General features: G+C 41.4%; 1 protein-coding gene across 1 annotated transcript; it reads left to right on the plus strand.

Moving 5' to 3' along the window:
- The first annotated feature begins 5,092 nt into the window (after nucleotides 1-5,092).
- On the plus strand, nucleotides 5,093-21,136 carry LOC110982494 (uncharacterized). Its single transcript, XM_022240932.2, has 12 exons — nucleotides 5,093-5,382; nucleotides 7,364-7,471; nucleotides 9,846-9,992; nucleotides 12,440-12,537; nucleotides 13,212-13,407; nucleotides 13,925-14,075; nucleotides 14,488-15,094; nucleotides 17,145-17,249; nucleotides 17,516-17,654; nucleotides 17,744-17,842; nucleotides 18,410-18,553; nucleotides 18,926-21,136. The coding sequence occupies exons 2-12, from the start codon at nucleotides 7,367-7,369 to the stop codon at nucleotides 19,067-19,069; spliced, it is 1,935 nt and encodes a 644-aa protein (XP_022096624.2). The 5' UTR covers nucleotides 5,093-5,382; nucleotides 7,364-7,366; the 3' UTR covers nucleotides 19,070-21,136.
- Nucleotides 21,137-21,260: the final 124 nt, after the last annotated feature.

The raw sequence follows: 21,260 nt of genomic DNA on the forward strand, positions 1-21,260 counted from the left end.
GCGCGACAAATTTGAACACAGAGAGCCTCGGTTTCGATGCGGATATGCGCAGACGGCGCTAATGTGAAATCCATCTATTAAAGATCATAAATCTTGCTTAGGGTTTGGCTACAAAATCGCCTAGCTTAATGTGAAGTGCTTAAGTTCTGAGTGGTGAGTATGTCGTTGAGGGGCTTGGTTAGGTAGGTTTAGGGACCATTTGGTGATGGAGTAAGAGTTTCTTGCAGAACTAACGGTCAGTTCCAAGGATGAATCGTTTATCTCGTAGTATGAGTTGTATTAAAGTGGCGTAGTCTTGCAATAGCCCCTTAAATTTATTCAGGTCCCAGTAGTTGCACTTGCTGCACACAGCACACGTAACAGACACAGATCGGGCAACGTAAAAAAAGGGGAGAACAATCGAAAAATAACTGACGGTCGTGCACCAATACTATTGTAAACAATGTATGCAATCATTTTATAACGCCTTATTGTCGTTTCTGACTCCAGCCTGACTCTGGGAAAAAATACTAGCTACTCTACTCACGGACGTATATAAAAAAAAACCTGGACTTGCAACGCCTTTGTATGAAAAAGAAGCCAACCAGCGGCCATCGAGCCGAACACATAAGTGTAGGTTGGTTCCCTTCTATTGACGTCAGGAAGAACAAAGGCGGGCATTGTCAGGAAAGCTTTGTATTCGGCTCGGTAAAATGACCGTGAGTGGATTAAATGACTCTATAAGCTGATTGCAGAGCGAGTCTAGATTTCATCGTACAGGTCCGTGACTCTCCTCTGGAGGCAGTCTAGTCACATGATCCTCCCTTCATCAGCGCCCTCTATTTGGTGTATTCGTTGGGCTTAATGGTGAAAGAACAGTTAAATTAAAATCCAGCGGCGAGGGACCATGTCCATTACAACGGCCCACGCTGCACCATGTGCCCAAATTGTCTCAGATTTATTCGTGGATAAAGCGATCCCTTATTCAATCTATTTTTTTAGTCTTCAGTATAAATCAGATGGAAACCTTTCTAGGAAGACTTCTCAGTGTGTGTTGTGGCGGAAGTGTCCTTTTTGAGGGCGTGGTCTGCATTGGGGGGATCCCGTGGAGCCGACAAAGTTGATTAGCTTTATAATTGTAGGCAACTACGAATGAGAAAGCGCAAAGCTTACCATAATAAAGAAACCAATTTGAATGTACATATGCGATAGCAGTTTGCCTTTGATTAAATCGAATTCCCGATCAACCTCTTTCTGAGGCCTTCAACAAAATTGAATGAATGAAACGAATAGTTGAAACGAGTTTGAATTAATGTATTTATCTACCAGAATGTCAAACCACGTAATCGAATGAGTTCTTTAGATTTTCAAATGCTTATATGAAGAAGCATTGTTTTGAAACGAATTTTAAATGGGCCTCTTACTAAAGTGAACGCTAGTTTGCTGAAATTGGCCAGAAAAAACCTATAGTAATTTTCATTACAATTATGTGTAATACAAAGGCCGTATCTCTGTTCGTTTATCTAATCATAACAGAGTTGTTTTTGTTCAGAAGCAGCACAACACATCAGAATCACACTCAAAGCAAGAAGTACCAGTGCGCACCAAGATTAAAGAATCACTCTTGTCACTAGAGGAAACAAGCAATGTGGAGGTGACTCGCGATCACCCTTACTGCAAGTCACCAGAAAGCTACCTTTGGTGGCAGCAAATCGTATTGAATAGCTGCAGGATGAAATAAAGGCCCTCTAGAATAAAACTCCCCGTTTGGCTTGCAGACTAACTCCCTCCCGGAGAGGTATGGATGGCCAAGCGGAAATCAGTAGGGTGCTCTCGATAGTTTGTTTGTTTTTTGATTGTACGTTCCGCCCTGAATCACGTTCACCGTACAAATCTCTGCCCAGTATACCTCAAATGTTTGTCTTACTGGGTGTTATTCACAATAATTGTGAGTACACCCATGTATTTCTTTAGTCTCTATAATACAAGATGATTTTGGAGTACATGTTTTTGCCTATTCTGGGATAATCGTTGTAACGTTTTATGTTCATTTCAGGTATTGCCCAGTACTAGCATATCCAGCTTTTGGAGTAAGGGGCAAATTCAAAACGCAAGTGCACTTTCGGGCTCATTCAGCGTAATAATCGGGGAGAAAAAAATATAGACTATTTATTTGATAAATAAATATACCGACTAGTTTCTTTCCTAATCGCCTATGAAGTAATCTCAGTTAATAATAAGAATAATAAGTCCGTCGCCAGGGGGGCAAGTTGCCCTCCCCCGTTGGATACGCCACTGTGGCCCCGTGGGTAAGTGTTGGTAGGCCTATATTCCAGAAAATTTATTAGCGTTTTATTTTTTTATTCCCCATTCACCATGGTTTCCTGTTCCATATTCCCAAGTTTTCATTACTGATTTCAGTTCCACCTTTCCAGTTATTTAATTGCAGTTTCTTAAAGATTGGTATTTCATCCCAAAATAAGTTTTCCATGTATGGTCCACTGCAAGCCTTAAATCCATGATCATTTCTAACTATCTGAGCATCAAGTACAGACAGTTTTCCTCGATGAACCAACTGCAACGCTTGCGTTTTAAAGTTGTTCGTGAACCAGCGATGTGTAGTTGAAGGAACCTCTGTTAGCAGGAAAATTGCGCCCTTTCTTGGTCCCGCTGGGGGCCGGACCCTTCGCCATCTTGAGGAGGAGTTGCAAGTACAATCGAGGGCAAAGCAGATCGCTGGTTAAGTAGCAAATGGTCTAGAAAGAAAATCATTCTTGACAAGAGAAGAAGAAATTTAGACAGGTTCCCCTTAAGACAGGGATTCAGCCCACCGCTGTTTTCATGGCTGATGACAGAAGACAGACAATTGGAAAATCATCTCCACAGCAGACATCATCAAAGGACAAACGTAGAGTCTTCTGTCCACAATGCAACAAGCATGACCACTTAAATGGTTGCACTGAATTTAAGCCACTCACGCACAAGCAAATGTGGCTTAAGGAAAAATCAACATGCTCGACACGTTTGCGTACCCATTAACTTGAACAGTCTATCCCCACTAAAAATCCCCAAATCCCCAAACCATGCAACATCTGCAAGGAGATCCATGTGTGTACTGCAAGACGCTATTCAGTAGGGGGCCAGCAGATTCTCAGACACCGTTGGAGTTACCACCTAGATGACTTATCTGGACCTTGATGACTTATCTTCGTCTTCACAATGTCACGTTAAAGGCCGTTGAAAAGTGTACCCATTGACGATGGCTCCATACGAACAATGGTGCTCAACCCTGCACTCCAGCAACTAACCTCATCGGGGAGAAGGGTATCTTTCTATCGACAGTTCAACAACTGCCTTTCCGATACGAAGGTCAATTGGTAAATATCTAACTGTCCCCAAGGGCCTTTCCTGACACCAAGTACACCATTAAAGGAGCTTTCACCACCGACAGTTTACGCCTGTTAAAATACACCTATCCAATACAGCTCTGCAAAAGCGTTGGCCACATGTCACCTACGCGGAGTTGCACGCGGCCTCTAAGTTTGATCAGTAATGTAACGCAGTTGATCCTAATTGGCTCCAACTGCTCCAATCTCATCATCCCACTGTAACCTATGGAAATGAAAAATTCAATGAGCAGCAGTGCTTCAAGATCACTAACTGTCAAGAAATCGAACCCCATGTCGAGAGATTGTGGAAAGCCGATGTGATCCATTACATGTACCATTGAGAGGATTGTATCCCGTTCCAAGCAGGACCAGTATGCATTGGAACTGCCTGAAGAAAAAAAAACAGTTTGCACCAAAGACGGAGATGTTCTACGCTATGCCACATCCCTACGTAGAAGTGAAACAATGAGTTCCATGCTTGTAAAGAAGTAGTTCTCCTAACATGAATCGCACCTAAGATCCACAAGGAAGTGGATTTTCAGAAGTTATTTGATTCAGGCTACGCGAGAATCTTTAATAATGGAGAAACCAAACGACCGAGGAGTCCGAGACCAGGAGACAGAGGAGAAAGATCCAGGGCATAGGCCTAGAATTGGCAGACCAGCATGTCTTCACCTTCTCTCAGTGCAGGAGAGACAGCCACAAACGTATCGGCCCATTCAGCCACTGCACAGGAATCTCCACTCACAGTGTTACTGCATAGTCTCCTGACTCGGGCTCAGTGATGAATGTCTTCAAACGATGCCCCCCCCAAAAAAAAAACAACAAAAAATAAATAAATAAATAAATAAAAAAAATAAATAAATAAAACAAAACCCAACCAAAAGTGATATTTGTTTCTCCTAAAACGATTAACAGGGAAATCGTTTAAAACTGAAGATTTTAGTTAAATCCGATGATGTGTTTGCGGAGATTATCTTGATTACAAAAGACGACGTAGGCCTATATTGCTTTTCCGTTAGGTCTATTGAGATTACCATATGCTGCAATGAAAATGTCATTTTATTCCCTAATTGAAAATGGCTTCCAAATGAGAATTTCAAACAGTAAGTGTCTATTGAAGCTTAAACAATAATTGTAGATAGAAAAGAGAACCAGGCAGCTCTAGGATCAGCAGACCGTAAACTCAGCTCCTGAACCTTTTCCAGTGCTTCTTCAAAACACAATTCAACAGCATGATGCGAATTGCACATCAATTTCAAGCGGACGGATAGGCCCTAATCATTGACATTGAGAGAATTTCAATTTTTGAATGAGTTCCTGTAATATTTTGGGACTATCGCTGTTGTTTGATTCCTAATGACTTCTCCATTTAACACCGCCATCGCCCAGGAGGAGACAGACCTCGATCTTTCCTAAAAACGTTACTGTCCTAACTATTTTGAGTAGACCTAAACTTGCTCTAAAATTCTTCGGCAACTGACTGTGAATTGGGTCTAAAATACGTTAACAATAGACTGTGAAATGCATTGGGTGTTCAAGACAGCCGAACATGACAGCATTCGTTTATTTCCGCCATGAATGCGCGCTGGTGCACTGGCAACATCCTTGTGCAAGTTCACCATAGGCTATTGTACTTGCCTACTCAGGCAAACAAAGCCCAGGCGGAAGCGAAAACAAGTATTGCGTATGGGAAAATACGTGTTGCACTGTGACCTTCAACAATGCACCAACAATCACACACACTGGTCTACCTTTGAAAAACTGAACTCTTTCACATGGTTTCCGCATACGTCAGTCGTCAGATCGGCCATTAGGCCTACATGTACACTGAGGATATTGTACGTGATGACAAGTCGTTCATTTGATTCTACCCTGCACAGCCGCACATTCTGTGTAATCAGTGTTCGAGAGTTTTGTACCATCGTGAGCAAATACCTCAGTCGAAATCAAGAATTAGACCAGTTGAGCATCACGTACGGTAGTCCACTTGTTGAATTCATTGTGACTTCTGGTAAGTTATACAGGTTTGCAGTTTCAAGCTAATAACCTGGTTTCCTTTTTTAGCCATGATGTCCTACTAAAAATTTGCGCTTTTAAAACGCTATCTTAATTAATTTAATGTCATTGACGGAAACTTGTGAGTTGTCCTCCGAAAACTGTTGTAAGGTCAGTACTGCAGGGTCATATGGATTTAAACAGACTCTCATCAATAAAGATTAAACCACCCTGGCAGCATTTGGGAGGACTTAATTAAGTTGACAAAGCATAATAATCGCCAGTAGCATTAAAAAATTTAAGCCAAGACTTAGCCGTAAACGTTAATTCACATTCACTTATGTTCAAGTCAAATTAATGCGGGCTCTATCATTCTTGTTAACGTGTGTAGTGACTTGCTTTGCGTAGTTTCATATTGCATCATGATGTCGGATCCTTCGTAATGTGAATTAGCAGTACTTCCCCTTTGATGGATTTCAATGGAATCAATAAATCTCACAACTACGAGATTTGAATATCGAGCATGCCAACATTTCTGGATACCGCACTTTATAAACTTCCTTGGCAATGATGGAGACCGTGAACAGCGAATACAGGGGGCAGGGGAGCGAATTGTGACAAAGAAATTAGATGTGGTGACTCAACAGTAAACTATGCATGCCCCCGTAATCAAGCATTACCCTTTCGGTTTTCAGGAGAACTTTTCACGTTTTATGATAAAGAGTAATTGTAGGCATTTCCACGAAATTATCCTATTTCAGTGATGAATCATTTAAAAAATGTTTAAATCAAGGCGGTCCAAATGCCATTCAAATTTAATACGGCCATTCTGAAATTAAGTTTAGAAACTGGAACATTTACATAATCATAAAGATAATTTTGTCACAGGAACACTCGTACTACTATTGAAGAAACAGATTCCATAAAACATACATAGGCCTACATGCAAAATAAATTCACTAAAACGAAGTAATAATCGTGTTAGTCCGGTGAAGTCAAAGATCAACTTACACAAAAAACATCAGGAAAAGGAGATTGACAAGTATGAAGTGCAGAAGTCACTTGAAGAATTACTAACAAACACATTTGCTTGGTTTAAATGGAACAGACTTTACTGTGATTGGTTTAGAAGTACAGGGGAAAACACAGAGGCAATCGTAGTAGAAGAGTTGGGCAGGTAGTTGGATGTTTAGGTTGGGATCTATTCGTATGGGAACTTTCCATCAAGCAGGGTTGAAGGTTTTATGTTTGGCGATTGAATACGGGTGAAAACAGGTAACTTCAGATATTGAAACACCGTGAATCCTTAGCTCACACCTACCGACATAATACCGAAACAATTCACGTAGCTATTGAAAACCTGAGATTAACCATTCCAAACCAAACTTGTCGCATTACAGACAACACTTAATTTTCACTCACTCCTTTATAGAGTTCTTAAAGAGAATGCACTGATGAAATTCGTAGTTGTTGTCTATATATTTTATAGTCTGTTTCCCAGCCTCTAGTCTGTATACCAGGCTGTGTACGTAGGGGCGTGTACAATACATGCATATTTTTGGTAGTGAAATTTGCACAGCCAACGACCTTGAATGCAGGTCATGCTAAATTGACATGATTTCTTTTGCATGTATCCGGATACAGTAGCCTCGTATAGCTGCCGCTGTGATATGAAAGTCGTAAACGAAATTTTTGAGTTATAAATTCGTTCCAATCGAGAAGTCCTGCATTTGCAGGAAATTTTATTTTAATTTTTTTTTGGGGGGGAAGCAATGTGAGAAATATCTCTTCTTCATATGAAGCCTGGTCAACCAGTTCGTCAAATTGAATTTGAGTAGTAAAAAAGAGTTTGAAAATTCCCTTTCTTTGCTTTGTATAGAGAGATGTATACCTTATGCACAGTTTTCGTGTGTTTGTAATATGTCACACGGTAAAAACTTTAGCGGTAATTATTTTCATACAGATATTGTTCTGAATTTTTATGGGTATCCTTTCAGGGTATGGAGCACGAACGTCTGAAAACATTTGCAGACACTGAACATCTCCACTCAGGCAACCTTACCCTAGGCGATCAAAAGAAGGATGGAATGCAGATATCCTTTAAGGTAACTATGAACTTCGCCATTTCTTAGGTCTTAGCGAAAACCGAAAACCCAGGCTTCTGTAATTTATGAACGGTTGATGCTACCTTAAAAACGAACTAATCTAACCAAAAATACATTTGATATATTTATTGAAAAGTTATTTAAAATTAGTGACCAGTCCTCCGACTTTGTTAGTAAATATATTTTGCAAAATAGTGGGTTTCTGAAGGACCACTCCAATGTGAGTGCCTCTTTAAAATAACGAGGTTTACATAAAAGACTCATGCACGAACCATTAATGTTGTATATATTTGTTTTCAGCCATAAGATTGTATAATTGTATGGGTGGTTATTAGTCCTGGGCGGGTAGGGGGCAGAAGATTCGAAGGTGGGAGGGGTCTGAAGATTCGAGGGCGGGATGGGGGCAGGAGATTTAAAGGCTGGGTGGGGGCAGGAGAGTTGGGGGCGACATGGGGCAGGGGATTTGAGAGCGGGATGGGGGCAGAAGATTTGAGGGCGGGATGGGGGCAGGAGATTTGGGGGCGACATGGGGGGCAGGGGATTTGAGAGCGGGATGGGGCAGAAGATTTGAGGGCTGGATGGGGGCAGGAGATTTGGGGGCGGGATGGGGGCAGGAGATTTGAGAGCGGGATGGGGGCAGAAGATTTGAGGGCGGGATGAGGGCAGGAGATTTGGGGGCGACATGGGGGCAGGGGATTTGAGAGCGGGATGGGGGCAGAAGATTTGAGGGCGGGATGGGGGCAGGAGATTTGGGGGCGACATGGGGCAGGGGATTTGAGAGTGGGATGGGGGCAGAAGATTTGAGGGCGGGATGAGGGCAGGAGATTTGGGGGCGACATGGGGGCAGGGGATTTGAGAGCGGGATGGGGGCAGAAGATTTGAGGGCGGGATGGGGGGGCAGGAGATTTGGGGGCGACATGGGGGCAGGGGATTTGAGAGCGGGATGGGGCAGAAGATTTGAGGGCGGGATGGGGGCAGGAGATTTGGGGGTTGGATGGGGGCAGGAAATTTGAGGGCGGGATGGGGGCAGGAGATTTGGGGGTTGGATGGGGGCAGGGGATTTGAGGGCGGGATGGGGGCAGGAGACGTGGATGGGGTAGGAGATTTGGGGGCAGGATGGGGGCAGGAGATTTGCACCCTGGATTCTTTGGAAAAATAACGAGGTTTACATAAAAGACTCATGCACGAACCATTAATGTTGTATATATTTGTTTTCAGCCATAAGATTGTATAATTGTATGGGTGGTTATTAGTCCTGGGCGGGTAGGGGGCAGAAGATTCGAAGGTGGGAGGGGTCTGGAGATTCGAGGGCGGGATGGGGGCAGGAGATTTTAGGGCGGGATCGGGGCTTGAGATGTGGGGGGTGGATGAGGCAGGAGATTTGGGGGCGACCATGGGGGCAGGGGATTTGAGAGCGGGATGGGGGCAGAAGATTTGAGGGCGGGATGTGGGGCAGGAGATTGGGGGCGACATGGGGGCAGGGCATTTGAGATCGGGATGGGGGCAGAAGATTTGAGGGCTGGATGGGGGCAGGAGAGTTGGGGGGCGACATGGGGCAGGGGATTTGAGAGCGGGATGGGGGCAGAAGATTTGAGGGCGGGATGGGGGCAGGAGATTTGGGGGCGACATGGGGGGCAGGGGATTTGAGAGCGGGATGGGGCAGAAGATTTGAGGGCTGGATGGGGGCAGGAGATTTGGGGGCAACATGGGGCAGGGGATTTGAGAGCGGGATGGGGGCAGGAGACTTGAGGGCGGGATGGGGGCAGGAGATTTGGGGGCTGGATGGGGGCAGGAGATTTGGGGGCAAACATGGGGCAGGGGATTTGAGAGTGGGATGGGGGCAGAAGATTTGAGGGCGGGATGGGGGCAGGAGAATTTGGGGGCGACATGGGGGCAGGGGATTTGAGAGCGGGATGGGGCAGAAGATTTGAGGGCGGGATGGGTGGCAGGAGATTTGGGGGTTGGATGGGGGCAGGAAATTTGAGGGCGGGGATGGGGGCAGGAGATTTGGGGGTTGGATGGGGGCAGGAGACTTGAGGGCGGGATGGGGGCAGGAGACGTGGATGGGGTAGGAGATTTGGGGGCAGGATGGGGGCAGGAGATTTGCACCCTGGATTCTTTGGACATTTGTGAAGAAAGTGACAAGAGTCTACACTGTGGCACTGGTACTAGTGGACAAAAAAGGGACCTCTTGTTCAGGAGAAAAATTATTTTTCCACCTCCAAGCGGGTCATGCCACTACAACAAGAAGCAAGTCAAGTATTATGGTACATAGAAACAACTTGAAGGAAGATTAAACTTGAAATAACAGTGCAAAGAGTACCAACGCACAATACCTTAAAGTTCAATTCAGAATATTGTCTTCTTTGCACAGGATAAAAGTCGCCGATTCTATGTTTTGAGATGTTTCCGCCAGAAATTTCTCACTTTGAGTGGTTACAAGAACATGAAGGAATATAAAGCACCTTCTGGAGGTCACCATAAGACGGTGGAACAGATTGTTGTGTCACAAAATGCTAAGGTAGGCCTGTGTGGGTTCAGATCATGTCTGTAGCCTTATTACGTCCCGGTTGTTCCCAGTGCATCCGGTCAACGGAGTCCGCTGTGTATGGGGGGACTCAGCTGTCATTATTCATACATGAAATAGCAATTAAGCCAACATGACCTGGATATAGAAAAAATCGTTTAAATACTCTGCAGCTTACGCATAGGAGGCGTTTATATAAAGAGATTGGTGGTGTATATGGGCATGTGGTGTATATCATAACATTAAGGTAGACCACAAACAAAACGTTAAAATATTTATTACCAAAAGACGGCATTTTGTTTTAAAAATGTCATTAAAATGCCGTGCGATAAGAACATGTTAATTTCGAGCATGGGTGTAATTCGCGTAATTTTGTGACAGCAACTCACCAAGCAAAATATTATTAGAATTGTTATTTCTAGGTTAAGTTTAAATGTCTATATTTCCTTGAATAAAGAACCAAGGTTGTTGAATAAGTGCGCAGCACACCTGTCTTGCTCCTGCTCTGACAGCAGGATTACGACCAGAGGGTAATTAAGCGAGCATATAGCAAGCCGGAAGAATACTTTTCCATCACGTCGTCATCTAGTACTTTTTACGAATGAGTCCAGGAAGTTTTTTTTTCACACAATAGGAGGGGTTACCACATGTGGGTGTCAGTTTGGTAAAGCTTTTTGATCTTTTTGTTATGTCCTGAACTGTACACGTCAGATAAGACCCCTACATGGTTGATACTTTTTAGGAGCCTTCGAACCCTTCAGACATAGGCTCTTTATGTGGGAACCAAAGTGACATGGCAAGACCCTGTTCACTGGCACTATGTCCTTATTTTTCTAAGTTTTCAACAATCAATATGTATTGAATAGCGCTGTATAACGAGAATAAACATCATATTAAACTGGAGCTTCTGCCCACCACTTATTTTTCATGAACATGGATCTCAATATAATTAGTACAAATTTATGGCACTTTTGATCACCTTAGGTAGGCCTAAGTGAGTCAGACTATCGGATTGTTCTTCCGTGGCATTAATAAAAATGAGGACATCAAAAATTAATAAATGATGGTTCCCAATTTTCAAAATATTTAGCCATGTCCAAGATATGAAGAAAGTAATCTCGTTTTCCTTTTTTAACTCTATATATAGAACAACACTGATTATGATGAAAGTAATAAAAATAGAACGAAACTAAAAAAAAAACTAAAAATATAGAACGAAACTACGATGAAGCGCCGCCACCTCGACACCAGACTGGTTGTGATATACGGCAAAATGTAAAATTATAGAACGAAAACGTAATACGAAAACGTTAAATATATAGAACAAAAACGTGAAATATTTCAGACGAAGCGTCATCTACCGACAGTCTCGCGGACCTCGTGCAGCGTGCGCGCCTTGGCCGACACGAAAGAATTACACGGACAACACTTGATGCCCGTGCACAAACCTATGAGACCTGTCTTTCCAAGTAAATGCTTCGGATATTTGGTTGCGTTTCTGACAGCTCCTGTGACTTTTTAAATAAAAAAGTAGTGTTATCTGTGACTCTTATATGGACCTTTTTTCACCGATCATATCAGACTGGAAACTATACCTGTACTCCTCAAAGTACGGCTTATTCAAGCATAAAAAGTGCAATCCCATGCATAACAGCCAACATAGTAAAACCAAAAATTATATTAAAAAACCCTTTTGTCCCAGCATCACGTTTGGAACCAGACTTTTTTGGCCGTATAGAGATATTTTGGCTCTCTTTTCAATAATCACAGTCATTTGCAAAAGTATAAGACCACCTTGGTGCATCAGTGTAACATCAGTGTAGTGCTACATACCCATTTGAAGGAAATTTTTTGCAAAGGCAGGTCTTGTATGACATTTTGTCTGCGAGGCAGCATGGGCAAAAAAAAGCCAGTCTAAGCAATCAGAAATAAGGGAGGGCACACTGAATATTAGACGTTAACATGTCAAATCATGGAAATGTAGTCGCAAATGTTACATATAACATAAGTTGCCATGATTGATTGGTTTAAGTTTGGTTTTCCTTCAGGTTAATGCATTTTCTATGGGTGGTCCTAAACTTTTGCAAATGACTGTATATGGGAAATACATGTAGTACCGTACCGTTGAATTCACTGTAATGTATAGCTAGCTCATGCCCCTTTTTTCAGCATTGTGGGCGTGATCGTATGGCCCATTCACCCCTTCAAAAGCGGAAGGGTATATCCCCTGTGGCATACGCTGTTGTTGTATGTAAAAAAAGGGTAATATGGCATTAACAATGTAGGAAAAATATATCTCCACTTCTGTAGTCGCTGCCCCCTCCATTACGACCCCCTTCATATGTTCTGTAATTTGACTGTGTGTAGTTACTCCTTTTTCTTTCCTTTTATCAGCTCCAATTATTATCTTAGACTTGTTTTTTTCTCACTCACTTTTGTAGATTCTCAGCATGCAGCTACCATCCAAGAAACACAAAGCGTCTCATGTGCTTTGCATAATCCAAGACAAACAAACTGTGTATTTAGAAGCAGATACAAGGTTTGCTGAATAATGTTAAAACTATACCATTGTAATATTAAAAAGTGATATTATTTTTAAGAGTTTAAATATAACCTCGGGAGTGTTTTGTCGTACTTTGTTCATTCAAAGGTCATCTTCGTATCTTGAAGCATACCCCAGTTAAGCTAGTTTTAAGAGCATAATGCAATGAATATTGCAGTCTCCGTAATGTTTTCTCTTGACAGTGCATAGTCATTTCATATGAAGACATGATACACGAAAGAATTCTAATTCTTATGCATGTTAGATGTGACATCACGGGATCGTGTTTGGCGTGACGATGCTAAAAAGTTTTCCTAGCTTGGTACCAAGCACTTAAATTCTAAAACAAAAAGGAAAAATAATCCTCAAAATCCGCAAAAGTATAGTAACTCTTTCCTGGATGGCATCATTCCTGTGTCATAAGCATAGAAAGTTCGGCATAGCCTGCAATGTTTCAGCATTCGTGCGTAAAAAGATTGTGAGCAACTTTTGGATTCGTTTTTAATGTGCAGTTTCTTATAAAATGTTATTATTTTGCCGGGTAAAAGCCGCATGATGGACCTCTCGACAGATCAGTGCACTTTAACTATTATACCTTCATGGAATGGAAAATAAAAGGTACACTTTTTATCCTACTGCGTTGTTTTATTTCATTTTTGAAATTGCATCAGTGAGGACTTAACTGCCTGGTGCGATGTCTTTAACGACATTTTCATTCGTCTGGGCTGGAAGCAACCCCCGTCTTCCCCTCCACCCTCACCTGCGCCTCCGCCGCCTGATCGGCCAGCTTCTTCAGATGACAAAGTTCCAAGCCGAAGGAAAGTGAAGTCAGGACCACTCAGAGGCAGCGCTTTTGAACTGTTCCAGGTATATATAATGAGCCGTGTCTGACAATAATCATTGTTGTTAGAATGGAGATGTAGAGGATGTTTTTTTGCCGGGTAAATTAAGACCATGTACCGGGGTATAGTATGTTTGATGGGGATAGACAGGTTCGATGGGAGCTGCAGGCATATTTGTATTTTTTGAAATCTTCTTGTCACTATTTGTAATCGCTGTCGTAAAAACTTTAACTTTTAGACTAACAGTCCAATTTAATTTGATTTCTCCCTTGGGAAACTTTGTAAAACTGGAACAAAGAAATTGGCTTCAATTTGTTTGTATAGGACATGATTATCTCTCTCTGTAGCGAGTAGTTAGTTTTGAATTTATAAAGAAGTGAACTTTGCGGTTTAATTGCCGAAATGTCTACTGCAGTTTGAGTTGCTAATGAATGACTGGTTGTTGTCAATACTTGTATTGCTTTTTAAAGATTCAACATCTTAGATGTCGATATTTCAGTCGTTACAAGAAGGTGTATTTTTCACCCTGAAATCTCTAACAGAATGGTGAGGAGTCTAATCAGTTACGCTTCTCTTCACCCCCGATAAACATCACAGATGGCGGCTCGGCAGCATCAGCCTTTGACTTTGAACGTCCAAAGAGTTCTCAGGCTGAGTACTTCAAGGAATTTTATTCCTTCTCAGAAACTGCAGGTCAGCATCACATTTCTTTGAAAAGGCTGCCCATAAAAGGCAGATTTGTTTTTTCGTAAAGTTTCATCCATTAGCGATGAGGCAAACCAACACATAGGCCTATTACAGGGTTAGGAAACTTTAATTCAGTTACCGAGTGAGTTTGGGTTTGTGATTTTTACCAATGTTTTCGTTTGCTCACTCAGTAACTCTACCGCTATGAAACAGTTTGAAAAGAAAATGTTTAGCGCTTCAACGCAGAAGACTGTCTTGCTGATGTACCGTACGTTTTAATTGGAATTCATTGTCGTCCGAAGGCGGTTTAAAACCTGACGGAGATGTTAATAGAGCTATTTATTTAACCTGTTTATTTAGTTAAACTGATACTTTTTTGTCTTAAAGTCCTCAAAGAATTGTGATTTTGTAAACACAGATTTCGCGGGATACGTGAACGTACACAAGGTCGTGGACCGTCACGGGTTGCATGAAAATAGCCAAATGCACGAGGAGCGTGTGGTCGACATGCCAAACATTGGTTATGTAAACCTAAGAGGGAAAGAACAACACCACGAACGTGTACATCCTGGGCCTCCTCCATCACTGCCACCCAGACCAAATCGACATAAAAGGGGCAACACATTCCCAGGGACTCATCTCCCAACACATGACTCATCAGTCAATCAGTACTCTACGAACTCTGGCGATGATGTTAATGATGATACTCGCCCCGTTCGTGCCAATAGTGAGCACACTCCTAAGATCAGCGTGAATGAGTCTGAGCCTCCTATTTCGCCTTTGACTAGTAAGAGGTTTCTACATTTGCACGAAGATTCTGACGTCAATCGCAAGATTTCTTTGCCGCAGCCACTTAACAGTAAACCTAGACGCCTTGGCATTGTAGTTCCTCCTTGCACCATGTGTATTTCACCTCCTGACTCTCCTGTTATGTTGCGAAAGACTGGGTCCTACTCCAATCTGTCGCTCAATCTCTCCAGTAGACCACTGCCTTCACCAGTACATGGCGACTCCTTTGATGTCAAGTAAGTCATCAAACATATAAAAACCTTGGAAAGCACAAAAATGCGGAGCAGAAACATAAGCGGATGGTAGTTACCATTTAAAAAGCCATTAAAGGCCCCACTAATTGCATGAGCATTGTCTTGGAGCTTCAAGGAGGAATCCTATTCGCTTAGCATGGTCTGATATGTACACGTATTTTAAGTTTTCTGGTTTTGCATAATTTTGGTGAATTTGTGGAACTATATATTTTTGAAAGTTGTTTGGCACGCGACAAACTAAAGAAATATTTTCATTTCTCCGAAGCATACGCTGTGTTCATCTTGAATTTTTTCTGAATTGGCCGCAATGAAAAGATTTTCCTTCCGTTTTGAAGGGGGTGGAACTCAAGACAGGCAATTTTGTCGGTTCCCAAGTGTGCAATTCCTTTTGTATTTGCTGAAAAAGGATGCCTACCATACAGAACATACTGCCTGCCTAGAGACGGTTTTATTGCATTTTTATGAGCTCAATTCGATGCTTTGCCCCCCCCCCAAGACAAGGGTTTGGTAATTAAGATCCAGATTGCATGTCATCAGGAAGCTATTACATGGATAAATTTAATCCAAGATGGTTGCCATTGATGCAAAAGTGCATGAAGGTGGCTTTTTATTGCATACTTGATAAATTGGATGCTCCGCACCTGAAACGGTAGGTTTTGCCACTTGGACCAAGATATCACGTCGTCTGCAAGTTTTGATGAATAGAAAACCCCTAAGGCGGTCACCATGCTTGAAAAATCCAAAATGGCTTCGACATATGAAGAATCATAAGTATAGATATTCGCCGGGATTTCCTGCATTTTCATCGGTGTCTGTCGGATGCCTTATCCCTGAAGATGTAGGTTTAGCAACTGAAATCAAACGTTTTGCAATCCAAAAGACCAAACAGGAGCAATTAAAGACCATTTTATATTGGCAGTTTTAAAAGAGTCTATCATGACCGCTGTAAAACATGCATTATTTGATTCGACGTGTTTAAAAATAATTACATTCTAGTTGGCGGCATTGTACTCTTACCCTTGGAAAAATTTGTACTCATTGGAATCAAGAGAGCTCGCCTGGAAGCTATGAGAAACAATATACGCAGTATGCTGACTATATGGAGTTAGGATAAAATACATACCAGCGGATTTGGTTATTCGCATTAAAACCCTCCTATGCTAAGATGCATTCTTGACACAGTTGTCATATCAGTCAAAATCAGTCAAATTTCCCATACGTGTCTGAGTATTGGGGGAAATCGATTGGAAGGCATTTTTGACTGTTTTTGACGGTGAAAACAGAAGGAGGGTTTTTAATAGAGCCACTGAATGCCTTGCCACTGCAGTTATGAGTTAAATCGCAAGAATGAAGGTCATAGGTCTTAAATGAATTTTTTTCTCCGGTGGCCGCCATTAAAAAAAAAACTGAGATGGCTGTCATAACAAAATAACTGCCGGAAGTGGCCAAATTGCATTATTAAAAGCACTGCAATCACGATCCTCGTTGCTTGTTTTATGGCAGACATTTAGGAAAATTCAGAGATGGCCACTACATATACTTCGAAGCAAATGGAAATCTTTTCTTTAAATTTAATACACAATACCAAATTGACAATTCAAAAAACGTAGACGTTGGTAAATCCCAAAACTTTAAACAAAATAATATGACACACCTGACTGTCATCTTGCCTAGCGTTTCTGTCGTTTGACATCCCTGATTAAAAAGTGGTCGCGTGCCTAGATTTGTCAATAGGGTCACTTGTTTATGTTGGGAACTACACACTATGTACATGACAGAGTCACTTTGATATGCTGCATTTGCAAGTTGTCTCACTTCCTTCTCAATAGCTCTCCGTCGTATTGGAAGGAATATATTCTATTTACATATTTCGATTTGTTTTGCTGGAAGGAAATATCCAGGAAAGACAAACAGTGAGCCATGCATGCAAGCATAAAATGTCCTTGACTTGGTTAGCAGCGCTGGAATTAAAATGCACATACCTCTTTTTTTCGTTAAACCAAACTGTAAATCAGAATTGTTCATTATATAGCACGCTGCGTTGGGAGATGAGCCATAAAGACGGCTTTCCTATCGTCTTGAAGAAGACTGATTTACAGGATGCACTGGGACTTGTACGAATAGCCGATTTTATATGGTGAGTGTACCGTAAAGGTTCGTAAAGTAAATGTGATAGTGGTATAATGTGAATTTCTCCTATCAAATCTTGTTGGTCGTTGTATTTTGAATGGGGTTGTCTCATAAATTCCTCTTCCTTAATCTAAATGGAAATAATCCTGTGACGAAAAATGAATTATGTGTTCCATTTGTGCACAAGTTTTCAGTACACGAAATATTCGCAGGTGAGTACTGAGACATTTCATAGTATTTTTTTTTTAATATAATCGTACATTTATTCCGTAGGATTGCCGGTTGGAAAGCAGGGAAATCTGAAGTAGCCAACAAACTTCATGTTGGAGATCAGCTACGGCAGGTCAATGAACAAATAGTTGTTGATCCGTCGGTCAGCAATTCACTGTTTGCGACATCTGCTGTAGATGAGGTAACGCTTATTTCATGGATTGAGCTCTTGCGGAATATTTCGACTATAAGAATTACCTGCCTTTTTAATTATTTTTTTGTTTGGTGTAGATATTGCTGGTTATCAAACGGTTACCTCACGCCAAAGTACGTAACCTTCACCGATCTTCGGTGGACGAAAGCTGGGGGCTTGAAGTCGAAGGCAACAGGGTATGTTGTTTTGTGTTTTATGGACAAGAACATGTTTCTCGTAAAAGTAAAGTTTGAGTCCACTTGGTTGTGTCTCTATCACATAGGCCTACATGTTTTGCTGCAAAGAGATCATTTTTTGCTAGCTCTCGTGTTGCTGTTTAGTAACGACAGTGATGCCATGTTAAACTCACTTTAAGCCAAAAACGGTAGATTCTGTCAAATCTGCTACATTTTTGGATATTTTTTCCCTTCATTGTTAAAGTTTGTGCTTTTGTGTGTGTGTTTTCTGTTTAAAATGATGTAGGCCTATTACGAACATTTATTACCAATGTAGGAATTGTTCAATAGCTGTTCGTAAACTGATAGCTTTACAAAAGAATGCTGAATGCATTACTGATAATCACAACGCCAAAATGTTCTTTTTGTTGGGATACACAACAGTAAATGTTGTCAGGTTCATCATACAAAGTCTCAGCGCAGGGTGAGATGCTTCTTGTTGGCAAACAGACAGGGGTGGGGTCTTCCCCTTCCCCTCATTCTAATGTAATAGGATTGTAATATTCGATGTCATGATCTTCCTGCTAGGTGCTAAACGTTTCTAAAAGTGGACCTGCAGCAGAAGCTAAATTAACAACTCGAGCCCAGGGTGCGTTTAGCGAGAGGTTGTGTGACTGGATCATTACAGAGATAAACGGGGAACCAGTGTCATTACTCAGCAAAAAAGACCAGGTATTTCCTTACAAGAAAAGATTTATATTTGCATTTCATGCAATCAAAGAGCTTGGAGGTTCCATGGGATGAGTTTTTCGGTGGGATATTTCATTGCTGACAGCATCATCAACACGGAATGAACCGATGGGTTCATGTTAGCTGGGGTCGCAAGAAAATGTACGTTCACTTACCATAGTGATGCAGCTACACTCGGAATCTTGCCATTCTAAGTTTGGACACATGCGTAAAAAGTACTTTACTAGTTAATCAAAACTAAATGCATAATGGCGCCACAGAACCACTGTAAATCAAAACGCCGATGGGTGCTTTTTTCTGCTGTGTAACGCTGGGACCTGATTTGTTTGTGATCACTGTAATTGCTGTTGACAGGTCAAGGTTCGAATGGATAGTGCTGGTCTCCAAATGACGCTTGTCATCCAACCTGATGATTTCATCAAGAAACTTAACTCGGAGCTACAGAAAGTCAGATTCGCCCACGAGTACTTTCTCGGGCCGGACAGCCAAGACCAATGACCATAGCTGGGGATTAACTTTGCCAATGCTTTCGTTTCATTTACAGCCATACAGCAAAGACTAAACGTAAAACAAATGGAAAACTTCCGAGACGCTTGGTGGCAGCACTCATACCGGTCCAACAAGTCCATTGTTGTTTCTGTCACTTTTTAACTAATGTGCGCATTTTCATTATGATGCAAACAGTAGAGGACATGTCACTTGGGACCTTAAACATCAAATACCCATTATTCCACTGTACTAAATAAACGCTCAAAGAAAACAAAGCATAATCGGTTAGAAACAACAGGTGGCGCTCTTTTGAAGATTGTAGCCGTGCATGTTTACTGGAAATTCAAGATTATGGTCTTAAAATCAATTTTCTTTTTAATTTTGTAAAAGTTAAACACGAAAATGAATATTAACAGCCTTTCCCCCAATATACTCCCCTCAAATATTAGTCAAGCTCCACGCTCAGGTCTGAATGTACCCCCTCCTCTATTCACAGTCCTACAAGTGGAGGTTTTTGTGGACGAAATGCCCGGAATTGAAAGCCACAATTCGTGAGAAACATCTCTTCGATCGGTCCCGATAATGTATCAGAAAATATAAATTACTTCGTGTAATGCACCTCTGTAGACCGACAACAAGACCGTAATTCCAGGGAAGGCGCCATTTGTAAAACAATGACAAACTGCTACATCATCCCCAGGGATTACTTTATTTGGTGCACTTCTAGGAAAAGTGATGAACGACGTTGGAACAAACTATGGTAAATGAGTCCAACAAACATTAGGCTTACAGGTCATTGCGCGTCTTCCAACGTTTTCATCGTTTCTCCACGCATTCAGGTAACAATTGTAGCCCGTTTCATGACAACAGAAGAAAGTCCAGAACAAGACTCTCAAAGGGTAAACCTATTTTGGGAGCACATTTAACACGAAAAGACTGAATTGTACAAAGGTGAAATCATGATCAATTCCAGACATCTGTGTTATTTAATGACGATTAATCAAAGTTTACCAGTAAATTGTGATTTGACATACGTTTTCTCGAGTTCATCTGTAAGGGCGCCGAGAATGTTTTCCAAAACATTAAATAATTCGCGAATTTTAATAAGCACGAAGTTGAGGCTATCAATAAGAATAGTAGTGAACTTCAATATGAAGAAATCTTATGGTTCTTGGTATTTATCGAGGTTTATTGAATGCACGCAATGAATATAGATGGCAGTGGAAGTGTTACAATCTCTTGAGATCGAAAGAACCAGCGCGTTTTTGCAAATATTGAACAATAGCAAAACTATTCATCATGTACCTAAACACAAAAAGTTGAAGTCACCGTTGGTTGTGTTTATTCCAAGTTTCCGATTTGTGTCACGCATTCCAACATCGCTGTATTTTGTCCTCTGTTAAACTACTTCCTCCCACGGTTTTATGTTTAGTCGGGCCTGGTCAAATTTTCGGCACCTAGACGTTTATTTTATATAGACGTTGTTGGTATTGGTATTTTTGACCGATTTGTTGCCACCAAGCGTCTCAGTAGTCCTCCATTGCATATAAAAGGATCTCTTGATTCAGTAGTAAAATAATCCAAACAAAACACAACAAAAACTCACCACAAAGAAACTTCAGAAAGGTAGTGTGGAGAAAGGTTAGTTATTAATACAATAATAAATGCGTATACACCCCGGTACATGCCATGTATGTACCGTAGTAGATATGTTATTGTACATCTCACTACAACTGGAGCTGTGTTTATTTTTTTTCTTCCGATGCAGGCTGTTTCTCATGGTTTTTTTTGGGGGGGGGTTAAGGTTTTATTTGCTTTTGTTTTAATTTCTTTGTGAGGTTTGTGTTTTTATTCTCCCTGCGCGAATAACCTGTTCTCTCCATATCAATGGGAACATTAATTTTTGTAGTTACACGTATCTGAAAACGCTTCCCGAAACATTGTTGAAATATCAAAAAATGTTGATACCAAAAACAACAGCAACTTTGCCCTGAGAATAGATCACAGTGTATAGATTAACAGATGTTATCCACTGATTAATAGTTTGAGTTGTAATATTAAAACGTAGCAAGATGACGTTTTGAGGATCCTTTGTGTGGTGATTGTATCAGTAGGTGTGAAAAAAGCAGGGATACATACGCACGCAGGATTATGCAAAGAAGGGTGACGTCCAATATCTTTTTAAATAATTTTACAAGAA

The sequence above is a fragment of the Acanthaster planci genome, linkage group LG13 (assembly GCF_054643075.1).
Source record: "Acanthaster planci isolate LZ-2023a linkage group LG13, COTS_SCS, whole genome shotgun sequence".
Lineage (NCBI taxonomy): Eukaryota > Metazoa > Echinodermata > Asteroidea > Valvatida > Acanthasteridae > Acanthaster > Acanthaster planci.